This window comes from Leucoraja erinacea, chromosome 1, assembly GCF_028641065.1.
Source record: "Leucoraja erinacea ecotype New England chromosome 1, Leri_hhj_1, whole genome shotgun sequence".
In the NCBI taxonomy this organism is placed as follows: domain Eukaryota; kingdom Metazoa; phylum Chordata; class Chondrichthyes; order Rajiformes; family Rajidae; genus Leucoraja; species Leucoraja erinaceus.
Window position 1 is genome coordinate 21211118 of NC_073377.1, and position 19210 is coordinate 21230327.

Consider the following 19210-nt stretch of genomic DNA (forward strand, 5'->3'; position numbering starts at 1 on the left):
AGTGGGGACACTTTTAAGAAATATAATAAAGTTTAGTGGGCATTTTACCTACCGGTCAGTTTTCCTTGGTCCAGAAAACTACAATGAACCAATCAAAATGCCCGGTCAGCGAAGGAGATTGCCTACGGCTGCCCTCAACTGCCTGTAACTAAATAGCGACCACACTTCACTGCACCTCGAGTTAAAAAGAACCATGCCGACCAAATTTTACTCAAGGAAAATATTTCAACATGCTGAAAATTTTTCCGCGACCTAGCTGAGGCCACGAGTAGTCGGGAACTTCCCTCGAGCATGAAGGAGATTTCCTGTGACCTCATAGGACCTCCTAGGACCTTGTGTCGACCATGCTGCGAGTTTGAGTCGAGGGCAAACTCATCTAAACTCGCGGATTAGGTCGCCGCCGTGGGACAGCCCCTTTAATTGTAAAAATACATGGACATTTCAAGACGGCAATATGAAAACACTTTTGTCTGACTCTGACTGTTATATTTGCTAATATATTCATACTGCCAATGAGAATTCCGTAATGTCAAATGCCTTTACATTATAACATGCAGAATTAAAGATGAATTCAAACTTAAAAGCTTCTTGTATGACATGATTAAAAACACAATCTGCCTGCACTCCTGGACACCACTCTTCTCAAATCTAGTTAATGCAGTTTCATTAACACTACAAAGGACCTGGATGAAACGAGATTGAGAGTAGAATAAGTATGACAGATCAAATAATCTATTGAGTGATATAGTCCCAAAACTGTTGAGGCCCTGGAAATGTCATTTGTGGTATTCACTGATTCAGGATTAAATAATGTGCAGTCTAATGTTAGAATGCTACTTGGGCATTTTATTTAATTACCTTTGGAATTCAGAGTATTTCATCAGCTTAGTTTATCTTCATCAGGAGACTAGTTTGAGGTAATGTTTGTAACAGTGCATACAAAATTACAAGGAACGGGTTTCATGATCCATACAACTCTTTTACAGTTTCTTGACAAAAACATTGATGGTCATGGATGGCAGTGTGCACATGATTGCTCCGATTGATTCCTCTGCACGTTGTTTGGTTAAACATCATCATCTTGGAATAGGCCTGATTTCTATCAATGCCGGCACAGTAATAGGAAGGTGTCATTTAAAGAAACCAAGAACTATGCAGCAATCAACATTGCTCCTTCATGCGAGAAATATTAATTGATCTGAACAAAAGAATCGAACATTCAAGTTTGACCCAAGTACTGCATTTTAACTCATTGGTATGAACATTCCGTAACAAAAATTGAAAGTAGTGGAAGTACTCAGTAGGTTTGGCAACAACTGTGGTGAAGGAAACATTTTATTTGAATTATTTTACTCTGATAATATGTAATATTACCATTGGTCTCTCTTCACAAATGCTGCCTGATTTATTGTCTATTTCTAGCAGTTACTGTTTTCACTTCAGCTTTCCGATATCTGCGATTTTCTTGTTTTTTTTATCGACAGGCAAGGTCTTGGAGGTAGCTCAAGATCCAGAGAGTCATCAATTCTGAGTCTGAAGAAGGGTCTCGACCCAAAACATCACGTATTCATTCTCTCCAGAGATGCTGCCAGAGTAACCTGCTGAGTTACTCCAGGTATCTATCTGCAGCATCAGATTGAATTGTATTATTGGTGGAATAACTTCCTGTCTGAATTATCTCAATTACCTTGCAGGATTCCTGAGGTAAATGTAGCCTCATTTTCCTCTATCATATGTTTCTTTTTTTGTCCAAGGCTCGAGATTAGAGTGGGTTTAATAAATAAAACAAAAATTTCAATTTGCATTTGCATAGCAGCACTAGCACTACTTTTAAAATTATGTGCCTATGATTAATAATGATAATAATAATAATATATTTTATTGTCATTGCACATAAGCGCAACGAGATTTGGTATGCAGCTTCCATCCGATGTCATAACATAAATAACTAATAAAATTTAGATTTAAAAAGAGCTAAGACTAAAATCTGCAAATGCTGGAAATCTAAAAAAGAAACAGGAAATTGTCTAAACAGATCAGGCTGCATTTTGTAACAGATAATAGAGTGAATATTTCAAGTCATATTTGATATAACTGGAAACATTGGTTTTAAGTTGCAGCGGAGATGGGGAGGAGCTGGATATGAGAACATTGCCAATATTGGACCCAAAATGTTATTTTCTCTTTCCACAGATTCTATCCGATTTGCTGAACGCTCCCAGCATTTTCATCTCTAAAGATCTCAAATGAGGAAAGAAAATTAGAAGGCAGAGGAAGTTAGAAAATAAAGATCCATAAAGTGGGGCTGGGCTGTGTAAGGCACAGGTGCCAATGATGAAACTGTGAGAAAGCAGAGCGAGATTGTTCATGTCATCAAAGTAAAAGTACTGTTGTGGGATTCAAGATTGTTAAGAGTGTTTTATTGTCGTGTGTCCCGAAATGGAACAATGAAATTCTTATTTGCAGCAACACAACAGAACTGAATGAAAAACAAAATAAAAATGGGTTTGAAGAATGCAATCCTACTTTGCAAAATGAGTTATTAACAGTGTAAAAGAGAGGCAAAGGATTAAAAAATATTTTAGGCAGAGATTTCCAATTTTAGCGGGAAGAAGATGTAATGCTTTGCCACCACTTGAGAAATGGGCAATGCACAGAACAGCACGGGCAGATCAGAGGCTTCTGTGTGCAGTAATATCCAGGTGACATTGCAAGCTCTCATGAATGTTGTAAATGAGGAGAGGATTTTGAATATTTTTAATTCATTGATCATGCCATTCCTCTCCCAATATGTTTTTCTGCAGCCACCATTCTGCGACTATTTCTTATAATCCCGTAACTAGACCATGTCCTATCCAACCTGCTATTCCCAGCATGCATTCAAGCTTTTGTTTAGTTTAGTTTAGAGATACAGCGCAGAAACAGGCCCTTCGGCCCACCGAGTCAGCGTTGACCAGCGATCCCTACATAGTAACACTATCCTATGCACACTCGATGACAATATTTACATTTATTAAGCCAATTTATCTACATATCTGTATGTCTTTGGAGTGTGGAAGGAAACCCACGTTGGTGATGTGGAGAACGTACAAACTCCTTACAGTCAGCACCCATGGTCGGGATCGAACCCGGTCTCCGGCTCTGCAAGTGCGGTAAGGCAGCAACTCCACTGCTGCACCACCAAATCTTGCAGTAGAGAATCCTGCATTTGGGGACATCCCAGGCGTCAGCACATCCAAAGTGCAATGGGATGGACACGTCCTGGGAGAGCGGCCATCGTGACCACCAATTCTCCCCTGCCGGGTAAGTGGGTCTAATGCCCCATGGGTTTAATTGTTCTCCAGGCTTCGCTGCCGTGGCTGTCCCATGAGGCAGAGCCATCCACAAGCCGGAACGCCTAGGATGATGAATCATGAGGTAATGCCCCAGACCATCCTGGTCATCTTTAAATAACTCACTGCTCTCAAAGGCTTTTGTACTGTTTGTTATAAATCATTAAGAATTTTTTTTTTTAAATGACAAATTCCCTCAAACACATTTAAGTGGCAGAAATTAATTTTAAAAAATGAAGTAAAAGCAATGTATAAATTTTACCTGCCACCACTTTTCCATCCAGCTTAGCAACTCCAGTCAGATTAATTAATTAGAGATACACATAGAAACAGGCCCTTTGGCCCAACTTGCCCATGCTGACCAAGATGCCACATCTAACTAGTCCCACCCTCTAAATCTACCCTATTCATGTACCTGTCCAAATGTAAATGTTGTGATAGTACCTGCCTCAACTACCTCGTCTGGCAGCTCGTTCCATATACCCACTACTGTCTGTGTGAAAAAGTTGCCCCTCAGGTTCTTATTAAATCGTTCCCCTCTCACCTTAAACCTATGTCCTCTAGTTCTTGATCCCCCTACTCCGGATAAAATACTCTGTACATCTACCCAGGGTCGGCCGTAAGCCGATTGGACTGATTGCTCCCAATTGGGCCCCGCGAGTAAGGGGGCCCCGCGTCAGAGTAATCTACTCTCGGCTTGGGTAGATCTACCCCGGGTGGAGGGGGGAGAGAGGGGCGGAGAAAGAGTAGAAGGGTGGAGGGGGAAGAAAGGGGTAGACGGGGAGGGGGGTGTGAGGGGGAATGGAGAAGGGGGAGAAGGGGATGTGGGTTGTTTACTCACGGCAGCGCTCCCGCCCCTCCAGTTGCCGTGCTTCACGCACACAGCGCCGGATCCACCCCTTTCTCTCCCCGGGGAGACGCAGTGAACAATACACAGAGGGCCGGGCCAGGGGTTGGAGCAACGTTTACAAACATCGGCCTCAGCTCATAACCGTCCGCACGGATCCCGGCATCCACTCCGGCCCTCTCCCTCCCTTCTCTCTTTCTCCCCTTCCCTCCCCCATTCCTCTCTCTTTACCCTTCTCTCATTCACTCCATCTCTTCTTTCTCTCCTTCCCTCCCTCCTTTCTCTACTTCCCTCCCTCCCTTCTTTCCTCCCTTCTCTCCCATCTCTCCCTCCCTCCTACACACACATAACGCACAGACAACTAACATACACAACTAAGTTAGGATGGGGTAGAAGCCCAAAGGGTCGGATGGGGCAAAAGCCCAAAATGTAATGCCTGGACTGGTTTTTCACCAATTGGTTTTCCAGGATCTATTTAATTAAATTACTTTTTTTTTCATTTCAGTTACTAAAACAACTGGTATTGTAACTATGCTTTTCAGAGGTGATCTACACATTTTGTTTGTTACTTGTAGGCTTACATGTATGCAATTTTATATTAAAATGTAGCTTCGATCCGTTTGGTCCATTAACTCGCATGCTCTTTTTAAGCCACATTTTGATTACTTACCATTCTACCATAGAGATATAATGTCCTTAATAGACTTTATTTATATTTCTATGAATCTACAGACCTTGGCTGGGAATCTGGGGCTCACCAAACTTGGCCCCAATTTGGCCCCGCGCCTCCTAAGGCCGGCCCTGCATCTACCCTACCTGTTCCCCTCATGATCTGATACACCTCTATAATATCACTCCTCATCCTCCTGTGCCATCCTCAAGGAATAGAATCCTAGCCTGCTCAACCTCTCCCTATAGCTCAGACCCTCATGTCATGGCAACACCCCTTAAATCTTATCTGCACTCTTTCCAGCTTGACAGCAATGGTCTACTTTTTTTCTGAATGTCATTCTTAAAAAGGCCCAAACTTTGTCAGTTCTGTTCCTATTTACAGTCTTGCGCTGAGGGAAACAGTGCCAAGAATTGGAAAAGGTTTGAGAGAGCTGGCAGAGTGTCTGAAGAAGGGTCATGACTCGAAACGTCACCCATTCCATCTCTCCAGAAATGCTGCCTGACCCGCTGCGTTACTCCACCATCAACAACACCAAAGTCACATCTGTGGAGTAATTTGAGTACCTTGGAACCATAATCTCCTGGAACCTAAAATAGGAAGCCACCAATTCCAGTCAAAAAGGCACACCAAAGGATCTTCTTCCTGCGGCAGCTGAGAAAACATAATCTGCCACAGACAATGATGGTCCAATTCTATACGGCCATCATAGAGTCTGTCCTCACCTTCTCCATCACGGTCTGGTTTGGCTCAGCCACCAAGCACGACATCCGGAGGCTGCAGCGCATCGTTCGATCAGCTGAGAAGATTGTTGGCTGCAACCTTCCCCCCCATTGACGAACTGTACACTGCAAGGTCCAGGAAGCGAGCGGGTAATATCATCTCTGACCCCTCTCACCCTGGCCATAAACACTTCCCTCTGGGAGGCAATGGGAGACTGTCAAAGCCACCACAGCCAGACATGAAAAACAGCTTTTTTTCCTTGAGCAGTAGCTCTACTCAACAGCCAAAAGTCTGGAGCCTTCTTTTGCTCTGGTATTTTATTTTATTCTTCACATGCTTAAATTATATTTTATTTTTAATTGTCTACATCATGTTATCCTTGCGAGCAAAACACCAAGGCAAATTCCTTGTATGTATGGAGATTTTAAGATCCAAAATATCGGGAATTAACACATTTGCTCGCTGAATTTCATCAAAAGTAAGTTAATAATGCCTTACTTTTGATGAAATTCAGCGAGCAAACGCGATAATTCCCGATATTTTGGATCTTAAAATCTCCACGGCAAATGTCAGCTGTTCACTTCCGCTGCTTTCTACTTCAGTTCCCTCTTGTAATCACCTTACTTTCTATCTTTTTTTTGCCTGAAAATTTAGGTCGCTGTGCTTCACGGTCACCCCGACTAGCACAGAAAATTTCAGCTCAAAAATCGGCCGTTTTCCATGTTTTTAACGGGTGGGAAAGTGCGTGTTTCCCCATTCACTTACATGTACCGATCTGACATATGTCCTCCAGTTAAAATTTTCGGTCACGTGAGGGGGGATCTACGCTCATTTGACCTTTGATGAAATCACCCTATACACACTTGGCTAATAAAAAAAATATTCAATTAAATTATTCATTTATCTCTCCTTGACACACAAAAACAAAAATATGATGTGAAATAATTTGCTGATCCGCTTTTAAAGCATTTTTAACAATTAAGTACTCTGTGTAAGATACGGCATTTCGGAGATTGGTGAATATTGGTCACTATTATAGTTTGTTTTTCTGTTTGCATGTGTGCGTGTGTGTATATCACTTATGAAGTCCTGGCAACTTCCCCTTAATTCTTAGACACAAAATGCTGGAGTAACTCAGCGGGACAGGCAGCATCTTTGGGGAGAAGGAATGGGTGGCGTTTCGTGTCGAGACCCTTCTTCATACTTAAATCTACTCTGCACTATTTCCAGATTGGAAAGACACACAGAGTGAACCTTTCTTTCTCTCGTTTAAAGCAAAGATACGAGAGCGGAGTTTTAGTTCCCCGGGCCGGTTCGGCTGATGTGGCTGTGGGGGAAGAGACGCGCAAGCGCATTGTGACCCAACTGTAGCAATTGTGGGGAGCAAAGTGTTTGGAGCTGGGGCCGGAGAGACGAGGACCTGGAGGCTCCATACAACCACTGCCCTGGAGCCGCAGACACTGGACATCGAGGAGCCACACCAGCAGGCACCGATCACCGCCACCCACGGTCAGGTTACAGGGACTTGAGGAACTGAAACAGAAACAGCAACTAACTTTGAGACTTAAACCCTGGCCATATTTGCTGACTATATCCCCCTCCCCTTCCGCAGGCTGTACTGTACGATCTGTCTGTGTGCTGTCGGGTAGTGAGTGTATCGATGCATTCACTATCGTTTTAAATGTACATGGGCCGACAGGAACTTCTCCTGCCGAGGGTGACTGAAGTGTGAAGCGTCAAAGTTTGTATTTTGCTGTCACAAAGAGCATCCCTTTTAAATTTGAATCCTCCAATCAAATTGGCACAGTTTGATGCTGCCATTTATTTGGACACGCCCATTGAAAGAATAAAGTTGCAGTTTTAATTGCTGGAAACACACAGTATCTATGGCAAGCGAAACCAAGTTAGCCTTTCAGGTATGTATAATCTAAAAAAAACCCCGCATTTGTTAAAAAATAAGGCTAATTCTCTTTATTTTCACATATGCTGCCTGATTTCCTCTAGTTTAGTTTCTTGTTTTTATAGCAGATTATTAGTTTATGCAGTTTTATTTTTGTTATTTACTCATTTAACAAGGTTATTCTTCTTCCCACATATGTTCCCACTTTAATTCACAGTTGTTAAACATGTGCATTATTGGTGTTGTTATGTTCATAATACTTAAATAGGAGTTGGGGGTCTTTTGTATATATTTATTTTACTGCCAAGGACTACAAAGCAAAGAAAATCAAGTGAAGACACAAGGGACTGTAGATCCTGGAATATTGCATAGAATCCAGAGTGCTGGAGTGAGTCAGGGAGCATCTCTGAATGACATGGATAGGTAACATTTCAGTTTCAGAATTAAAAGGTGCTCTTTTAGAAAGGAAGTGAGGAGGAACTTCTTTAGTCAGAGGGTAGTTATTCCGTGGAACTCATTGCCACAGAGGGCTGTGGAGGCCAAGTCAGTGGATATTTTTAAGCCAAAGATAGACGCATTCTTGTTTAGAATGGGTGTCGAGGGTTATGGGGAGAAGGCAGGAAAATGAGATTAGATCAGCCATGATTGAATGGCGGAGTAGACTCAAGAGTTCAAGAGACATTTATTGTCACATGCACCAATTGGTACAGTGAGATTTGAATTATACAGCCATACAAATAAAAATAACACAATACACGATAGAATTTAACATGAACATCCCCACACAACAGAATCAACGTTTCCCAATGTGAGGGAAGGCATTAAAGTTCAGTCCTCTTCCTCTTTGTTGTTTACCCGTAGTGGCTACGGGCGGCCCGATGTTTCAGGCCCTCTCGCTGGGATGATGGAACTCCTGCCTCGGAACGGAGAACACTCTCAGCGGCTTGGAGTTTCCGAATCGGCCACGTCCTACCAGAGAACGCGGCTCCCGAAGTCCACAGGCCGAGCTGGACGGAGCTCCAACACTGGCGATCCTCAGCAATGATCTCAGGCTCCACGATGTTAAAGTCAGCGCCGCCCGCAGCTGGAAGCTCCGCAGACCACAGCTCCACGGTGTTAAAGTCGACAGGCACAACACTCCGAAGCTTCAACAAGGCGATCCCCGGTAAGGCATCGCCCGCTCCGTGATGGAATCCAGTGCTTCGCCACCGCTGAAGCTCTGGCCGGTCTCCAGCAGGAAAGGCCGTGCCAATCCAGAAGATGCGACTCGGAGAATAGATGCACCCCGACCAGGAAGTGGCTGGGAAACGGTTTCCCCCTTCCCCTCCCCCACATAAAAATACTAAGAAACCTCCAGGAACATACTTTTAAACAGACTAAAAAATAACAAGAAGGGAGAAAAGATGAACAGACTGCTGTCGAGGCTGCCGCGCGCCGCGCCACCCGTTGACGTATCGAATGGGCTCGATGGGCCGAATGGTCTGATTCTACTACTATAACTTGTGAATTTCGGGTTGGGATCCTTTCAAAGAATAAAAACCAAGTTTTACTTGTTACATTCCTGTGACTGATCTTTAGGCCATTTGCTGCCTGCTATACGCTACTCTCAGCCAATAAGACACGAAGATCTGGAACTTTCTGCCAAAGCATTCCCACTGCCTTTTAATTTTAAAGGGAACTTTAAGCACAATGGTTGGGTGATTCGGCAACAAATAAAAGTGCCATGGTGGTGATGCTACTTTGGTGAGAATTAGAATTATGTTGTCTAAGAAAAATGTTGGAAAATATTCTCAAGGATCACAGCAAGAAATATAGGATATTTTCTTTGTAAAAGCAACACCAATATTAAATTAATAAACAAAAGGCTGGAGAAACTCAGGGAGTCAGGCAGCATCTGTGGAGGTCTGTCCTTTCCTTACACAGATACTGTCCGATCCACTGAGTTCCCCCAGCCTTTTGTTTTTGCTCAAGAATCCTGCATCTGCGGACTCTTGTGTTACCAATATTAACCTATAATCTATCTATCTTCTTATCTTCTTTATATATATAAAACTCAAATCAGTCCGCCTGCCGCCGTACGGCGTCCGCCGCGTTTCTTCCTTTGACGCTCCGCAACTCCGAAACCGGACGCAGGATCGCCGACGTATTTTCCATTTCGGTAGAGATTTCGCTTTTCTTTCTAAGTATCCGCTCCTCGTTACATTTCGTCGTGTTTAAGTACGCTTTTTTAATCAAATCCTACACCCCCCCCCCCCCCCCCCCCACCACCTCAATATTTCAAAAAGAAACTGGATTCTAACCCACACAAGCAGCTCCCTGTGAACGTTCCATCGTGTGATGTCACAATGCCCGATGCTCACAGATGGCCAATCGGAATGGATTCATTTACATATGCCTTTGCAGGAGCCACAGCCCCGGTGAACGTTCCATTGTGTGATGTCACAATGCCCAATGCTCAAATACATTGTTGCCATATTGGGAGTACAGAGAATAGGCTGTGGGCCGAGGAGCTTTATTCAGCAGTTTCGTGACCCAAGTCACCAAACTACATGAAATTGTCACATATTGTGTAAAAATATTTATATAAATCACCGCTGAAACTCGATATGAATAAGACTTGCACATTTTTATTAAATTAGAGAAAACCGGAAAAATGTCGGGAGTACAGAGAAGGTTCTCCAGACTGATTCCTGGGATGTCAGGACTTTCATATGAAGAAAGACTGGATAGACTCGGCTTCTACACGCTAGAATTTAGAAGATTGAGGGGGGATCTTATAGAAAATTCTTAAGGGTTGTACAGGCTAGATGCAGGAAGATTGTTCCCGATGTTGGGGAAGTCCAGAACAAGGGATCACAGTTTAAGGATAAGGGGGAAATCTTTTAGGACCGAGATGAGGAAAACATTTTTCACACAGAGAATGGTGAATCCCTGGAATTCTGTGCCATGGAAGGTAGTTGAGGCCAGTTCATTGGCTATATTTAACAGGGAGTTAGATGTGGCCCGTGTGGCTAAAGGGATCAGGGGGTATGGAGAGAAGGCAGGTACAGGATACTGAGTTGGATGATCAGCCATGATCATATTGAATGGTGGTGCGGGCTCAAAGGTCCGAATGGCCTACTCCTGCACTTAATTTCTATGTTTCCCTCTCCCCCCCCCTCTCCCCTCTCCCACCCATCTCTCTCTCTCCCCCCCCCCACCCCCCCTTCGCTACCGCCACCCCCCCACCCCCTTTACCCCCTCTGTCCCTCTTTCACCACTCCCCCTACCCCTCCCTCCCCACTCTTCCACTTCTATCCCCTTACCCCATGCCTCTCCCACCCCCCCCCCACCCCTCTCTCTTCCCCTCCCTTCCCCACTCTCCCCCACCCCATCCCCTACCCCTCTGTCCCTCTTCCACCACTCCCCGTCCCCTCCTCTTCTACCACTCCCGCTACCGCTCTACCCCTCCCTCCCTTCCCACTCTTTCACTTCTCTCCCACTCTTTCACTTCTCTCCCACTATCTCCTCCCCCTCTCCTCACCCCTCTCCCATCCTTCTCTCTCCCCCCCCGTTCCCTGTCTACCCCACCCCCTTCCCTCTCTCCCCCCCCCCCACCCCCTTTCCCCCTATCCCTCTGCCCCTCTTCCATCACTCCCGCTCCTACCCTCTCCACCTCCCTCCCCACTCTTCCACTTCTCTCCCCCCCTTCCCCTCACTCTCCTTCCCCGACTCTTTCCCCCCCCACACCTCTCCCCATCCCTCCCTCCTCCCCATCCCCCCTCCGCCACATCTCTCTCCCCATCTCTCACCCCCTACTGCGCTCTCCTTTCCCTCCCAAATCTATCCCGTTTCCTCCTCCTCCTCCCTCCCCTCTTCACACCTCACCACCCCCCCCCCCCCCCCCCCCCCCCGCAAACGCTGTTGGGGAAACAGACCCAACGGGTCTGCACTTGGTCTAGTTAATATATAAAACTCAAATCAGTCCGCCTGCCGCCGTACGGCGTCCGCCGCGTTTCTTCCTTTGACGCTCCGCAACTCCGAAACCGGACGCAGAATCACCGACGTCTTTTCCATTTCGGTAGAGATTTCGCTTTTCTTTCTAAGTATCCGCTCCTCGTTACATTTCGTCGTGTTTAAGTACGCTTTTTTCATCAAATCCTACCCCCCCCCCCCCCCCCCCCCACCACCTCAATATTTCAAAAAGAAACTGGTTTCACATCCACACAAGCAGCCCCCTGTGAACGTTCCATCGTGTGATGTCACAATGCCCGATGCTCACAGATGGCCAATCGGATTGGATTCATTTACATATGCCTTTGCAGGAGCCACAGCCCCGGTGAACATTCCATCGTGTGATGTCACAATGCCCAATGCTCAAATACATCGTTGCCATAGAGAACGCTCAGTGATTATTCAAATTCTTCACTAACTGTCATTTCTGATTTGCTTGTGAAGTGAAAAGTCCTGAATTGCATTTGGCTGATGCAGGAAGATTGTTCCAGATGTTGGGGAAGTCCAGGACACGCGGGACACAGTTTAAGGATAAAGGAGAAATCCTTTAGTACTGAGATGAGGGAAACATTTTTCACACAGATAGTGGTGAGTCTCTGGAACTCTCTGCCACAGAAGGTAGTGGAGGCCAGTTCATTGGCTATATTTAAGAGGGAGTTAGATGTGGCCCTTGTGGCTAAAGGGATCAGGGGGTATGGAGAGGGGGGGAGCTGTGAGGGGGATGCTAGGAGACTGCAAGGTGACTTGGATAGGCTGGGTGAGTGGGCAAATGTTTGGCAGATGCAGTATAATGTGGATAAATGTGAGGTTATCCATTTTGGTGACAAAAACGGGAAAGCAGATTATTATCTAAATGGTGGCCGATTGGGAATGGGGGAGATGCAGCGAGACCTGGGTGTCATGGTACACCAGTCATTGAAGGTAGGCATGCAGGTGCAGCAGGCAGTGAAGAAAACAAATGGTATGTTAGCTTTCATAGCAAAAGGATTTGAGTATAGGAGCATTAGGGAGGTTCTACTGCAGTTGTACAGGGTCTTGGTGAGACCACACCTGGAGTATTGCGTACAGTTTTGGTCTCCAAATCTGAGGAAGGACATTATTGCCATAGAGGGAGTGCAGAGAAGGTTCACCAGACTGATTCCTGGGATGTCAGGACTGTCTTATGAAGAAAGACTGGATAGACTTGGTTTATACTCTCTAGAATTTAGGAGACTGAGAGGGGATCTTATAGAAACTTACAAAATTCTTAAGGGGTTGGACAGGCTAGATGCAGGAAGATTGCTCCCGATGTTGGGGAAGTCCAGAACAAGGGGTCACAGTTTAAGGATAAGGGGGAAATCCTTTATGACCCGAGATGAGAAAAACTTTTTTTCACACAGAGAGTGGTGAATCTCTGGAACTCTCTGCCACAGAGGGTAGTCGAGGCCAGTTCATTGGCTATATTTAAGAGGGAGTTAGATGTGGCCCTTGTGGCTAAAGGGATCAGGGGGTATGGAGAGAAGGCAGGTAGGGGATACTGAGTTGGATGATCAGCCATGATCATATTGAATGGCGGTGCAGGCTCGAAGGGCCGAATGGCCTACTACTGCACTTAATTTCTATGTTTCCCTCTCCTCACCCCTCTCCCTCTCCTCACCCCTCTCCCTCACCCCTCTCCCTCACCCCCCCTTCCCTCTCTACCCCACCCCCTTCCCTCTCTCCACCACCCGCCCCCTTCCCCCTACCCCTCTCCTCCTCCCTCTCACTCCCCATTCTTTCCCGTCTCTCCGCTCCCCCCCCTCTCCCCCTCCTCCCCTCCCCCTCCCCATTCCCCCCTCCCCCCCCACTCCCTCTCTCTCCCCATCCCCCTCTCTCACCCCCTACCCCGCTCTCCTTTCCCTCCCAAATCTGTCATGTTTCCTCCTCCTCCTCTCCCCTCCCTCCCCTCCCTCCCTCTTCTCACCACCCCCCCCCCCCCCCTGCCCCCACCTGTGAGTTTGGGGGGTGGTTAATTTGAGTGTGATGCCGCAGCCCCTACTCCCCCTTCCCCCCCCCCCCCCAATGCTGCAAACGCGGTTGGGGAAACAGACCCAACGGGTCTGCACTTGGTCTAGTATATATATAAAACTCAAATCCATCCGTCCGCCTGCAGTACGGATCCCTTCCTGCCTTTCGATTCGTGCCCGATACTCGCAGATGTCCAATCGGAATGGCCGATGCTCGCAGATGTCCAATCGGAATGGATTCATTTGCATGTACGGCTGCCGGCTGCATTTCTTCCTTTGATTCATTGCCCCGCCCAATCCAGATGTTCAATCTTCGAGATATTTTCCATTTCGGTAGAGATTTCGCTTTTCATTTCTAAGTATCCGCTCCTCATTTCATTTCGTCCCGTGTTGAAGTACATGTTTTTAATCAAATCCTTCTCCCCCCACCCACCCCCAAGTATTTCAAAAATAAACAGCTTCTCCATTTACATACGTCTGAAGAAGTGTTTCGGCCCGAACCGTTGCCTATTTCCTTCGCTCCATAGATGCTGCTGCACCCGCTGAGTTTCTCCAGCTTTTTTGTGTAACCTTCTCCATTTACATGTCAGCTTCCAACACACTTCGAAACAAAGTTGCAAGAGAGGAACACTGAACTTTTCACTGCTGCAGCAGGCAGGGAAGGGCTGCAATCTTACATTTGGGAACGGGCTCACTTCCAATGGAGGAGACGGGTGCATGGTGGAATATTGGGTTGGGGGATCACACCATTGGGGGAGCAGACCCAACGGGTCTGCACTTGGTCTAGTGTTAACATAAAAGGCTAAGTTTTAAGCGGAAAAACACCTAACTCGGGTGGAAAGCTACCTATTGATGCTATTTATTTAATCGTTATATTTGCGTGTAAAAGTAAATATTTTAAATCCCTTAAATATAATCTTAATATTTTGTTTAGTTTAGAGATACAGCGCGGAACCAAGCCCTTCGACCCTCCGGGTCCGCGCCGACCAGCAATCCCCGCATATTAACACTATCCGACACACTCTAGGGACAATTTTTACATTTACCAAGCCAACTTACCTACATACCTGTACGTCTTTGGAGTGTGGGAGGAGGCGGAAGATCTGAGAGAAAACCCATGCAGTTACGGGGAGAACGTACAAACTCCGTACAGACAGAACCGGTTGGGATTGACTGTAAGGCAGCAACTCTACCGCTGTGTCACCGTGCTGCCCACGGTTATTAAATAAATTAAATAATTATCATGACCCACTGAGCAGTTTAGTTTATGTTTAAGAAAGAACCGCAGATGCTGGAAAAATTGAAGGTAGACAAAAATGAGGCGGCATCTATGGAGCGAAGGAATAGGGGACGTTTCAGGTCGAGACCCTTCTTCAGACTGATGTAGTGGTGGGGGGGAAGAAGAAAGGAAGAGGCGGAGATAGTAGGCTGTGGGAGAGCCTGGAAGTGAAGGGGAAGGAGGGAAAAAGCAAGGACTACCTGAAATTGGAGAAGCCAATGTTCATACCGGCAGTGTGTAAACTACCCAAGCAAAATATGAGGTGCTGATCCTCCAATTTGCGGTGGGACTCACCCTGGCCATGGAGGAGGCCCAGGACAGAAAGGTCAGATTTGGAATGGGAGGGGGAGTTGAAGTGCTGAGCCACCAGGAGATCACGTTGGTTGATGCGAACTTAGCGGAGGTGTTGGATGAAGCGATCGCCAAGCCTGCGCTTGGTCTCACTGATGTAGAGCGGTTGACACCCAGAGCAGTGGATGCAATAGATGAGGTTGGAGGAGGTGCAGGTGAACCTCTGCCGCACCTGGAAAGACTGCTTGGGTCCTTGGATGGAGTCGAGGGGGCAGGTAAAGCGACAAGTGTAGCATTGCGAACTGAGCGGAGGTGTTGGGTGAAGCGATCGCCAAGCCTGTGCTTGGTGCCACCGATGTAAAGCAGTTATGACTCCTTGGTCAATTCGTCACTTCCCACCCAAACCACCCCCTCCCCTGGTACTTTCCCTTGCAACCACAGGAAATGCTACACTTGTCGCTTTACCTCCCCCCTCGTCTCCATCCAAGGACCCAAGCAGTCTTTCCAGGTGAGGCAGAGGTTCACCTGCACCTCCTTCAACCTCATCTATTGCATCCACTGTTCTAGATGTCAACTGGTTTCTATGGGGCTCAAGCAGAATACACACTTATTTCATTTATGATCTTTCAGAGAACCATAGTAGGGCAAATCACATGGTTACCTCCCTTAACATTAGCATCTCAAAATAGTCATCAGTCCACAACATCCAAGCCCTCTTGGCTCAAAGTCAAAAAGCACAATGTGTATTGTGGACCAGGGGATGTTTTGTCTGCTTGACCTGTCTGTTGATTAGTTAATGATTACATTTCCCTCCACTTGGGAATTTTCATGGCTCTGCCCTTTGAAGGTTTCAAGAGTCAAGAGTGTTTTATTGTCACATGTTACAGGGGCTAGTGGAATCAAGGGATATGGGGAGGCTGGCATGGGTTATTGATTGGGGACAATCAAAAATGAAATGAAATGAAATGATTCAATTTATTGTCATTGTCAGTGTACAGTACAGAGACAACGAAATGCATTTTTAGCATCTCCCTTGAAAGGGAGACACAGGGCGTCGCGGTGTGCCCGCGCCTGCCGCCGTACATTCCATTACAGGCAAAGGTGGGTGAAGTGTCTTGCCCAAGGACACAACGACAGTATGCACTCCAAGCGGGATTTGAACCGGCTACCTTCCGGTCGCCAGCCGAACTCTTAGCCCATTGTGCTATCTGTCAGCCATGATTACGAATGGCTGTGCTGGCTCGAAGGGCCAAATGGCCTCCTGCACCTATTTTCTATGTTTCTATGCCCCAGGTAGCACAATGACATTCTTACTTGCAGCAGCACAAGAGATTATGTAAACATAGTGCTCTGTAAACAATATAATAGAGATAAAAAAGGTCAGCGTGGACACACACACACACACATATAAAATCAAACAATACTAGTACCCAATATCACAATACAATGTCACAATACAATTGCTGTACAATCCACTGAATACTTAATTGTTAAAAATGTTTTAAAAGCAGATCAACACATTTTTTCACATTGTCTTTTTGTTTTGTTTTTGTGTGTTAAGGAGAGATAAAGTTGCAAGATGTCATGACACCGATCAACATGGACCATGGGCTGTCCTTCTATTCTCCAGACTCTACACTATCTAAGTTAACTGGTACAAGTTATGGGAATGGCTGTTGTTCCCAGGACTCCACCCAATTTCCCAGCTCTGTCCTCTATAGAGGTATAAATTACCAGTCAGCATCAGAGGCTCTGGAAGCTTATATTGACAATTTTGAAAATAAGCTGTCATCTCCGTATCATGCAAACAAATTACATTCGGAAAGCAGCTCCAAACTGTTTTCCACTTCTCCACACAACAGAGAAGAAGGTAAGAATGCTTCCTTCCCTTTTCCAGTGCCAAGTTGGTGAAAATTTGGGATGTGGGGCAAATGAAATTAGTTTGATGTGGGATTAGTGCAAACGAGTGATTACTGGGAGGATCTGTTTCCCTGCTGTGCAATTCTGACTCGTAACCCAGTCTTTCAAGTAGTGTCTGTGAAGAGGTCTCCACCTCCCTAGAATGCATGGACTTGCTGGACGCTGCATGTGAAAGAGCAGTGTGTCAACAAGTGAGTATTGGCAGACAACTAGTCACCTGCCCAACAAAGCAATTTCCTTCCTGCACACACTGATATACTGTATCTTTAGGACTGTAGGCCATTAGGACTGTAAACTCCTATCTCACCAGGGACTAACTTTTACTGTACCACTCTACTGCTTTTTTTTAAAAGTGCTGTTTTTTCCCATTTTCCTTCCGCCCACAATATTTAATATGTAAAAGAATATGTGATTCTGTTCCATTCTGTTTGTAGTTTGTTTGGTTGTTTGTCTTTTTGCACAAAGTCCGCGAGCATTGCCACTTTTCATTTCACTGCACATCTCGTATGTGTATGTGACGAATAAACTTGACTTGACTTCTAGTGTGGCGGGTAGGCAGTCATCACCAAAGATACTAGAGTTTTCTACGAACTTTGGTCATCACCTCTAAGTCACTGGTAAGTTCCTTCCCCTATCCCACTTCTTGGAAATAGATATTTAGCCAATCTCTTTCTCTGGGACGGATAGCTAACTTGGGAAAATGAATGGAGCTTTTCTCTCCCATATGGTTTGGATATAACACAACATGATGCATTTAGATAATTGACTTTATTCAAATCTCTTCTATATGCAGATTTACATACATCCCTTTGTTATGAGCAGACCCTCATAATTATGAATTGTACTTAATTTTTCTATCCAAATCTATGACCGCTGATAGGCCTTATTGTAATTTGTAACCATACCTCCAAAGAAGGATAGGCACAAAATGCTAGAGTAACTCAACGGAACAGGCAGCATCTCTGGAGACAAGGAATGGGTAACGTTTCCGGTCAAGACCCTTCAAAAGAAAGAACTAGTTTGAGATTTGTTCTACTCATTGATTACTCAGTTAATGTTTTTCTTGAAGCTCTTTCATTTTTTAATAATATAACAGAGACATAACTCATATTTTATAGTTCCTTTTCCAGTCTCAGAAGGTCCCGAGAGTTTTAATGCCAAAGAAATACATGTGCTATCACTTGTAATATTAGAACGGCAAGGGAGATGGGAAAGATCTGTGTGTTTTAGTGTGATTATTTATAGCACATTATGTATGTTACGTCAAGTCACGTGGGCGTAGGTTCACCAGGTTAATTCCCGGGATGGCGGGACTGTCATATGTTGATTGAATGGAGCGGCTGGGCTTGTATACTCAGGAATTTAGAAGGATGAGAGGGTGTCTTATTAAAACATATAAGATTATTAAGAGTTTGGGCACGCTAGAGGCAGGAAACATGTTCCCGATGTTGGGGGAGTCCAGAACCAGGGGCCACAGTTTAAGAATAAGGGGTAAGCCATTTAGAACGGAGACGAGGAAACATTTTTTCACACAGAGAGTTGTGAGTCTGTGGAATTCTCTGCCTCAGAAGGCAGTGGAGGCCAATTCCTTGGATGCTTTCAAGAGAGAGTTGGATAGAGCTCTTAAATCAGATGGGTATATATTTACAGGGCTGAAGGGAAAGATTGGGAAATAGGTGGATTGCTGAACAGAGCAGACAGGCACTCAATTGATTCCTTCTGTAGCAAAATGACCATGAATTATTTTAACTTTTTTGTTTACTTTGATTGAAAAGTAATTTGAGATCCAATAACAAAGGTAGGAGTGCTAATCACTGCTATTATTAAAATAATGCTTGTAGGTATCTTCAGGTTTTAAAATTCAGTCTTGTACTGAGCAAATCCACATTCTTGTAAAATGCAGAGCAGCACACGTGAATTACGTGGTTACATTTTGTTTTCCCATCTCGCTACAGCCAAACTGGTGGGAGCTCGCACCTCCTCACTTGTGTATTTCATAACATCAGTTATTGTCCATTTTGGAACCACTCACACTTAGACCAAAGCTTGGGATTACGGGATAAAGTTGGTAAAGTTGCTACCTTATAGCGCCAGAGACCCGGGTTCAATCCATAATACGGTCTGTACCACGTTTGTACGTTCTCTCCGTTTTCTCTGAGATCTTCGGTTTCCTCCCACATACAGGTTTGTAGGTTAAGTGATTTGGTATAAATGTAAAATTGTCCCTAGTGTGTGTAGGGTAGTGTTAATGTGCGGGGATCGCTGGTCGG

At 45.3% G+C, this 19210-nt stretch overlaps 1 protein-coding gene and 1 pseudogene across 2 annotated transcripts in view; one reads left to right on the plus strand and one right to left on the minus strand.

The window, feature by feature from the left end:
• Positions 1–3156: 3156 nt before the first annotated feature.
• LOC129704989 (U1 spliceosomal RNA) lies at positions 3157–3311 on the minus strand (annotated as a pseudogene).
• Positions 3312–6919: 3608 nt separating this feature from the next.
• c1h18orf54 (chromosome 1 C18orf54 homolog) overlaps positions 6920–19210 on the plus strand; it is a 40079-nt gene continuing 27788 nt past the window's right edge. The window contains exons 1-2 of one of the 2 annotated variants that reach the window (XM_055661859.1): positions 6920–7488; positions 16582–16890. In XM_055661859.1, coding sequence (XP_055517834.1) covers positions 16605–16890 — 286 coding nt within the window. In that variant the 5' untranslated portion in view covers positions 6920–7488; positions 16582–16604. The remainder of the gene's footprint in view (positions 7489–16581; positions 16891–19210) is intronic. The other variant, XM_055661777.1, reaches the window with a different exon arrangement.